This window comes from Triticum urartu, chromosome 3 (genome assembly GCF_003073215.2).
Source record: "Triticum urartu cultivar G1812 chromosome 3, Tu2.1, whole genome shotgun sequence".
Lineage (NCBI taxonomy): Eukaryota > Viridiplantae > Streptophyta > Magnoliopsida > Poales > Poaceae > Triticum > Triticum urartu.
In genome coordinates this window covers 533107271-533116203 of record NC_053024.1, presented here as the reverse complement: position 1 = coordinate 533116203, position 8933 = coordinate 533107271, and the positions used below count along the sequence as shown (strand labels likewise).

The 8933-nt window shown below is 45.6% G+C and overlaps 2 protein-coding genes across 3 annotated transcripts; one reads left to right on the top strand and one right to left on the bottom strand.

Annotated features, from left to right (window-relative positions):
• Positions 1–209: 209 nt before the first annotated feature.
• LOC125544819 (transcription factor VOZ1-like) lies at positions 210–5484 on the top strand. Of its 2 annotated transcripts, none has more exons than XM_048708585.1 (4): positions 210–737; positions 838–1107; positions 4069–4594; positions 4685–5484. In XM_048708585.1, exons 1-4 carry the CDS (start codon positions 225–227, stop codon positions 5290–5292), a joined length of 1917 nt encoding a protein of 638 aa, XP_048564542.1. In that variant the 5' UTR covers positions 210–224; the 3' UTR covers positions 5293–5484. The 2 variants fall into 2 exon arrangements, with proteins under 2 accessions (XP_048564542.1, XP_048564541.1); XM_048708584.1 differs by having other exon boundaries at positions 835–1107.
• An 876-nt stretch (positions 5485–6360) lies between these two features.
• Positions 6361–8718, bottom strand: LOC125544820 (ATP synthase subunit epsilon, mitochondrial). Its single transcript, XM_048708586.1, has 2 exons — positions 8334–8718; positions 6361–6652 (listed from the first exon to the last, which is right to left on the bottom strand). The coding sequence occupies exons 1-2, from the start codon at positions 8518–8520 to the stop codon at positions 6630–6632; spliced, it is 210 nt and encodes a 69-aa protein (XP_048564543.1). The 5' UTR covers positions 8521–8718; the 3' UTR covers positions 6361–6629.
• Between the last annotated feature and the right edge of the window lie 215 nt (positions 8719–8933).

The following is an 8933-nucleotide window of genomic DNA, read 5'->3' as shown; positions in this document are numbered from 1 at the left end:
ACAAACGGGGCCTAGCTCTCACCAAGTCGACACAGATTCATTCGGAAAAGAAAGTTGAGACAGATTGAGAAGGAGAGATTCGCACGAGAAAAGGAGAAACATAAACGTTTCATTCTATTGTCGAAAGCCCACAACCACAAGAATGGAAGAGAGACGCCAGAGAGACGAGGTGAGCCGACGAAGCAAAATCGAAGAGCGAAGACGAGTGAGTCCACGCCAACGCCATGACACTGTTACCGCACGACGCTTTCGACTTTGACGAGTCCTGGGCTGGATTCCTCCCTATCTACCCCGCCCGGAGGCCGCCCACCCCCGCCTCCTTTTTGCCGCGGCCGTCGCTTTTCGCGAGCCGACCCAGCAAAGTGGCAGCCATACCAAGTGAGGAAGAAAAACGACACCAAATTATACGAGCATCTCCATCTCCTCTCCCGTGGCGCAAAGGGTGGAGGGAGAGGCCACCCACTCCACGGCGCCGATCGATCGGAGCAGCGGAGAGGACGGCGCGCGCGTCGGCGATGCGGAAGGGGCCGTCGCGGTCGGGGTCGGCGCGGCACCAGCAGTTCCGCGCCCGCGCCAAGACCCGCGTCGACGACCTCCAGGACATGTTCTCCGGCCTCCAGTACGCCCGCAAGGAGGCCCGCTCCACCGACGCCGTCCTCCTCGAGGCGCAGCTCCACCAGATGCTCCGCGAGTGGCGCGCCGAGCTCAGCGTCCCGTCCCCCGCCTCCTCCCTCCAGGTATGCCTGTCCCCTCCTCCATTCCTCTGCGCTTTTCGTTTCTTGTGCCGTGCTGTTTTGCCGGTGTTTGATTGGGTGGTCATGGTCGACGGCGCAGCAGGGGAACAACAACCGGGATCCGCCGTCCGAGACGCCGCGGCCGCCGCAGCTGGCGGCGGCCGAGGAGGAGGACGACGCCACCAGCAAGCTCGTGGAGCAGAAGCCCCGGCCGTCCGCTAATCAGGCTCACAAGCACGCGCAGGGAGACCAGGACATGAAGCCGGAGCCGCGCGAGGAAGCGATCGCGGATCCAGTGACGGTGGCGCAGCAGCCGACGTCGCTGGGTCCGGGAGTTATCACCACTCCAGCTACTGCCGGGTTCCACGATCAGGTAGTATAAACAGTTTGCTACTTGTGGCTGTGTTTTCGGTATAGCTTCGTGACAGTTTGTTACTCCCTCCGTCCCATGATATAAGAACGTTTCTGACACTAGACTGTGTCAAAAACGTTTTTATATTATGGGACGGGGGGAATAGATTGTACTCCGTCGGTAAACTAATATAAGAGGGAGTGTATATATTTTTAGTTGGATATGTGGCGTGCCCTGCTAGCAACTTCCGTTCAGTTAGTCATTTGGTGAGGATTTCTGCATTTCTTATGGAAAAAATACTTGCGCGTTCGTGGGGAATGACATGGAGCTCTATATCCTGATCAGTTGATCAGAATCACAAATATTCAAATTTGAATTTGTATGGAGATCTATGATGGATGTGCATATCAATCTAGGTTGTCTTCAGTCCAGAGGTAAAATTAGAAATTTCTATATAGTATAAGGCTTGAGCTACTGCCTTTTGTGATTGGGTGTGGCTAGGTCTTAGTCGACTGAGACTTAACCAAGTCTCGGTCAAGTGACATAACACATAAAAAAGGAAGAAGAAAAAACTCAAAAGAATTTTTTGCATGAATCTCTATGAAAGATCTTACGAGTATAGCATCGACCGAGACTTGGTTAAGTCTCAGTCGACTGAGATTTAGCAATCCCGTTTGTGATTTGGCTTTTGTAGCTAATCTCATTGCAATGATACTGATAGACCGGATCTAGTTACTTACTCCCTCTGTCCCATAATATAAGATCTTATTACATCCAATATGCTGATCTTACATTATCGGACGGAGGGAGTATTACTTTATTTTAGGGTAGAAATCTGTGATTTACAACCACAATGGCCATTATGTGGCTCCAGGAGTTGCATAGTTCTGACTAGTCCTTTTCTTCAACTTATGTTTGTTAGATTAGTTTATATCTTCGAAACCGTCAGTTAAATCAAGCTCTTACAAGTGTTTTGTGCTTCTGTGGTCAAAATCGTAGCTTGAGAGTAAATTTTTGGATTCTTTGGCATACATACATTTTGCCTTTGAACTAAGCGTAGACATAGTAACGCACTAAACTCTACCATTCTTCTACCCTTTCATTAACATGAGCATGAAAGGGCTGTATGGCAGGAGCTCTTGAAGGATCATCAGGTTAGACAGTAACATAGGAGAGGACTTAACATGGCTGTGGTCTGGGCCAAATAGATTAGCAGCTGGTCAGGCCGGGGGCATTTTCAGATATGAATGAAAGCATAGTACAGCAGTTTTCACAATGAGTCTATTGCTCTATGCTTTCGATGGTCTTGGATAGTCATTATCTACCTAGTCTTACACATTTGCATTACATAACAATAATAGATTCACGCAGACTGCAAAGCCACTGAGCTTTATGTCCTGCAATCCATGCTCCATTTAGTCAGTACAGCCTCCAGGTGGTTGCAATTTTTATGTCTAGCATACATTGAACTCAAGAATATGCTTGTTTATATATCTCAACGGATAGCGTTCTGTGCTTCTTGTAGTTGGGGTCTAAATGCTGGTTAAGTGGTCAGTTAAGCTGATTTATAATGTACTTTACTATGCAAAGACACATGGAGAAGAAAACTAAAGCCCTTCTTGTGGTGTACAGGAGTACTTCGCTTTTGTGTTATAATTGCATAGCTATGAACTTGCCTGAAATTCTGTATGATTGCTTCTAGTATATGGACCCGAAACCATAGGGGTTAGTTCAGATTATTGTTAGTGTATTTGGTGGGTTCTGAAAAAAAAATTTGTTAAGCTGATTTGTAGTAATATTTGAGACAAAAAGTAAGTTTTTTTTTTGTCTTTAACCATCTTATGGGGTACAAGGGTGCTTTGTTTTTCATCTTAAGTTAGGATATCATCCATTTTGGTTTCCTTTTCTGCCTGCTTCTCTACCCCCTTAGCATGCTTGTGTGATACCCCTGCTGACGCCTTTTCTTCTTCTGCTGTGCGCTACCACATACTAAATTTTGGCACCAGCACATATACGATAAGCGCAGACACTGGTCAAAGTTTTTGTAGAAGTAGCAGTTTCTACTTCATTCAGTTAGGGGTGGGAAAAACCCTGCAAACCAAAAGCAAAGGATAGTTCTAAAGGACGAGGAGCAAGGAAAAAGGAACCAACCAACGTTGGATACTGTGTCTAGTAGCCTAGCAAAATCAAATCACCATCACGACAAATTTCAGAGGTGAAGAATACAACGGGATCCTACTTTCTGCCCCCTGCCTTATTCACGCTAGAAGATCATGCACAGGGATTTTCTTATTTTGAAAAAAAAAAACAATCCTTTACCATCCGAAGTCTCCATACTTGGCCTTTTTAGACGTCCTCTATCTACTGCTTGCTTCTGCTCATGAACCACAAGAAGAACGAAGCCTGGTGATCTTAACCATAAAAGCCTCCCTCCAAAACCTGTCTTACCAAGCTCAAGCTGCATTCAAGAAGAGTGGTGATTTCCAGCTTTGTGTGACACAGCTGGCAAAAGTAGTTATTGGATGCAGGCGGAGCCGCGTCCACCTGCATTCCTTGCACGAGCTACCAAACGTGGAAGCGCTACTTCAGAGACATCCATGGTTTCCTTATGTTTTTTATTTATTTGGTTTGAATCAAACCAAGGAAATTCGTGCTGTACATGGGTTTGTCTTTTATACTTGCATGCGTAGGGTGAAGCGTCACATAATCTTGTACCTCTGCCCCGGATTAGTTGGGATTGTGCTGCCTGCAGGCATAGCATAGTGAATTTCTGGAGAAGGGGTCATCTCAGCGCTAAGATCATCAATCATCTTGCATTGTTTAGAAGAGCCACCAGTGTTTTATGCTTTCTGCATGACATCTTGTTTAGGTTCAGTGCTAGGTCTTTTGGAGTTTTGCCATCTCTCTGTCACCTCCATTTCTCGAGTTCTAATTTTGACATAACTGAGCTAAATTTAACAAGGTTTTGCCATGTCCTTCCAGATGTACTATGTGAACCAGGAGCTTAGTGTTGAGGATTTTCTTTACGACGATGATTACAAGATAAACCTTCCTGGGTCCAATCCAGAAATCCTCAATAACCTTGAAGGGATTGGTCACCAAGAATATCTGCAGTTCAATTTGCCACAAGAGTTGCCCCCTAATGCATATCTTGATATGAACAACTATGGGCAGAATGCTGGAGATGGTTTCCTGCACATGTCAGACTTGCTCACAACAATGTCTCCAGCACCTGCTTCATTTCTGAGGCCAAAGTGCGCTCTCTGGGACTGCCCTCGGCCTGCTCAAGGATCTGAAAGCTGGCAAGATTACTGCAGCATGTACCATGCTGAATTGGCCGTGAAGGAAGAGGGCCCTCCAGGCACAATGCCTGTGATCCGCCCGAGAGGTATTGATCTAAAAGACGGCCCTTTGTTTGCCGCTCTTAGTGCAAAAATCCAAGGAAAGCATGTCGGTGTTCCTGTCTGTGAAGGGGCTGCAACTACGAAATCCCCTTGGAATGCACCTGGTAACTTCTTGCCACATAACTCATGTTCTTACATTTGTATTGGTACCGGTAATTATGTCCTGACTGTTTGTTAATTTCTATCATTTGCAGAACTTTTCGACCTTTACATCTTTGAAGGTGAATCTATGAGAGAATGGCTTTTCTTTGACAAACCAAGAAGGGCATTCGACAGTGGAAACCGGAAGCAAAGGTCGCTGCCAGATTACAACGGCCGTGGCTGGCATGAATCAAGGAAGCAGGTGATGAAAGACTTTGGGGGTCTGAAGAGATCATACTACATGGACCCACAGCCATCTAGCAGCTACGAATGGCACCTCTATGAATACGAGATCAACGATCGCGACGCTTTTGCCTTATACCGGCTTGAATTCAAGTCTTCGGACGCAAAGAAGAGCGCTAAGTCAAAATTCACTTGCAGTCCACTGATTGAAATCCAGCAGCAAATGGTCAGGCTGAGCGCAGACGGTCCTGTGGAGAACAAGCGGACTGCCCGTGCGCGGACACAGGATGTCAGCACAAACATCTACCCAGTTCAGAACAACACGGCTCAGGCTAATGCTCCGGACGCTTACCAGGCAGCATCGCAGGTGGACCAGATGACATTTTTGAACGGCAGTGTTGTTTATGGGCCTCATCTCCCATATGGCTACTCAACCGAAGGAGGTGACTTCTATTGGAACTCAAACGACGGGGCTTGATAAAAACATCTTCGACTTGTGGCATATTTTCGGCTTCAAGTTCTAACCGTATCAGCTGTAATTAAGGGGTCTTACTCTATTGGCAATGGCCTCCATAATTTCTATTGGGAATGGCCTCCGTGATTCTAACTGTAATGGTTGGGCCAAATTTAAATTTACAGGAAACGTCTCTTTGAGGCAAGAGGGTGCTCATTCGTCGTGTCTGCGCCGCGTCCAATGTCGTGGCATCTCTTGGTGCACAGCGTCCAATGTCGTGGCATCTCCTTGGTGTGTCTGCGCCGCGTCCAATGTCGTGGCATCTCTTGGTGCACAGCGTCCAATGTTGTGGCATCTCCTTGGTGCACAGCGCATGATGAGAGATGGATTACCACGTTTGATAGGTGTCACCTCTTTGGTTAGAGGTTTATCGCCCATTTGATGGCTCTGTTTTGTGTGTTGTGTTGTGCATGCGCTTTCTGTTCTGAATCTCGGTGAAATGCTGAATTTGCGTATGTCATCCTTCAGCTGCAGCTACAGGTTTGCAACCTCTGGAAGGAAAGCACATTTTGGTATTTAGCAAGGCTGTTAATCGTTTTGCTGTTGCGTCAAGGGCTACCATTCACTAACCGGTTATTAGCAACACAAACTTGCACAGCACAAGTTTCTGAAGAAAAGCACATAGTAGTAATAACATAACTTTTACATGTGCTGCCGTGACATGCTGGCAGCTACGGCAAAAGGACCGTATAGAGAGGCGCCTTGGCCCATGTCCATCGGGTCTCCAAATTATCAGAGTAAATAACCGAAGGTTCATAAAAAAGAAATCAAAGTGTGATCCTATAATTTTTGGTCAAGATTTCTTTTTGCTGCAAAAAACAGTGTTCCTATTTTTTTGAGGGGAATCAAATGTGTTCCTAAATACAACATACTGTACTATATAGTAGATTCACATGTTTTTTTGCGTGTAGCACACATGACCATATTTTTTAATAAGAGTGCTATTATGACTTCAAAGTGTTTTTGATTAGTATTATTATTAGCATTATTGTTATTATTATTTTATAAAGGCTCCAAGAGATATACACCAAGTGACATGGGTAAAACAGTTTATTCATAAGCTTTGGAATATATACCAAATTAAAGCATCAGAAGATATAACGCATAAAAACACGCTCACTCGAGCACCACAAGACACGAGTTTCACATGGTTCAGGTTCATCAAGTAGAAAAGGAGCAATTAGTAAATATAACAACATAGTATCGGAATAGATCCATTGTCACCGCAAGAATTTATTCTCAAGTTCTTAAGCCCTGACTCAACAACTTCTCAAAACATCAATCACCATGGCACCCGATCTTCATTCATCATCTGTGCGCACAGCTGCAACGTGAACAAACAAGTTAGTGTTCAAGAGAACAATACATCATGAAGTAGAATCAAAGCAAGAAAGAGCCTCATTTGGTTCTACTTGGTTCAATACCCACCAACCACCATGAAGAAAGCAATACATTAAATATGCAAGTACAAAATCATCACAGAAGCTGGATAAGCAAATTATTCAGAAAGGCGTAGATGTTGGATGCAACACTTCATGCAAATCACTCAGAGAGCAACCATAACAGTCACTTAAGGCCCTGTACAATGCAAGATGCTTGGGGTAGATGCTTAGAGAAATAAACCAGTTTTTCTCTAAGCACCGGTGCTTATTTGTAGAGAATAAACGCTTAATTAAGCGTCTGTCCTGTAGAAATAAGCACCGGTGCTTAAGAAGAACTCGGTTTATTTTACTAAGCATCTCCCTAAGCACCTCCCATTGTACAAGGACTAAGCATTCCAAGACCAAACTACATCTACTTTTGCAGTTCCTGGAAGAATATCCACGAGTTGCAATAGAAATATAGATAGTTATGTGAAACACGAAATCAGTATTGCTATAGATCACTACTTAGTGTTCACATGCAATCATGCATGCAGCCGAATAAACTCCCTCTGCTTTGCTACCAGCTCTGTATCAACAAATAGAGTAATGACAAATCTTGAGCCATTTGCAGAACTATGAGGTACTGATGCATTGACTCTGAAAAGTGAAAACTACAGGTGCTAATTATTACCACACCAGCCCCTCTATTAGTAGACTTGCACATGCCTTTGCCACATGAGGTTTCTTTATCGTCAGCATGAGTTCACGAATGCTCTAGTGCACGCAGCAGCCACGTGGTGCCACAGATTAAGCTCATGATATTTTCCTTGCATCAGGGGAAAGAAATCTATTGCGAAAAGCTTGCAGAGATTAATCGATAACCATGACTGCATAGAAGTTCAGGTGGGGCTCCTACAGTTAATCTTCAAACAGAGCCACAGTTTCTCCTGGTTTTAAAGGAATATAGATATATTTTTTATCTGGTAAAATTTTGCATAGAACAGAGACGATAAGGACCATCATGTCCACCCAATCCAGCCTATGCAAGGTCACACTCAGGGTAGGATCCTCGTTATGTATTACTTCATGCATTCATGGTTAATCATCTCTATTTTCCAGCAGATAAGTAATACTAAGTTAGTACTAAACTGTAAAACATAATCTTACGATTCTAGCAGCTCCAGGCTATAGGATGAGTTAAAATTCCCAATACATCTCAAGTGAGCTGATACCAGAGTCCTTAGCAGATGACACAACAATCTTGTATATTACACTGACAGCTAACTTTAAGATCATCCTTTTGCGTAGGTCAGTTTTTTCCCCTCCTCACAACACATTTCTACCAACAGGCAAAAAAAGGACGCACACTAGATCTGTGCCATCGTCAACGACGCACAGATTTCTACGCAGGTGTGCAACAGAATCACGCGAAGACGCGCGGCCCAACCAAACATCAGCGCTGATCAGATCGTATTCAATCCAGCAGATCAACCTAGACATGTAAACCGCTAGACCTAGACCAAGATCTACATCCAACAGTACCAAGCCAGATCCACGAACCCTAGGATTCATTCCGTAGCCAGGCAAATCAAACCGGATCGAGGACGCGGGACAGGGACTTGATCGGATCGAGGAACTTACTGGGCTTCTGCTGCTTCTCGTCGGCCCACTTGGAGAGGGAGAAGTGGACCTTCTCGCGGGAGGAGACCTCGGTCTTGAAGGGCTCCTTGAGGCAGCTCCGCACCAGCGCCGCGCAGACGTTGGAGTAGCCGATGTAGGTCATCCCCGCCGCGCGCCAGAAGGGCACCGCCGCCGTCATCGCCGACATCGTCGCCTCCGCTTCCTCTCCTCTGCTTTTTTTTCTCTGCTAGGGTAGAAAGCTTCCTTTCCTCTGCTCGAGCCGCCGCCGCCGATGATAGAGATGGGGAAATGGGCCTTGAGGCCTTTTATCTTCTCGCTGGGCTTCTTTGCTTCTGCCCAAACGGTCGGGAACGAGGCGCAGACGCGAAACCTCCCAGTTCGATTAGTCCCACATCGTTCGCGGAGCTCGGCGGGGCAGGGTCGGACGGGTATAAAGCGAGGGGCAGGGCTCCGTTCCAATTCATGCTTCCTTCGTTCCAAGTTGCTTGATTTTCATTTTGATGACTACTTTCTCCATCACGGTTCATTGGACCAAACCTTATCTATTGTGGAAGTGCATATAAATTTAACTGCGTCTTCTAGACTGTGATGGAGGAAGTA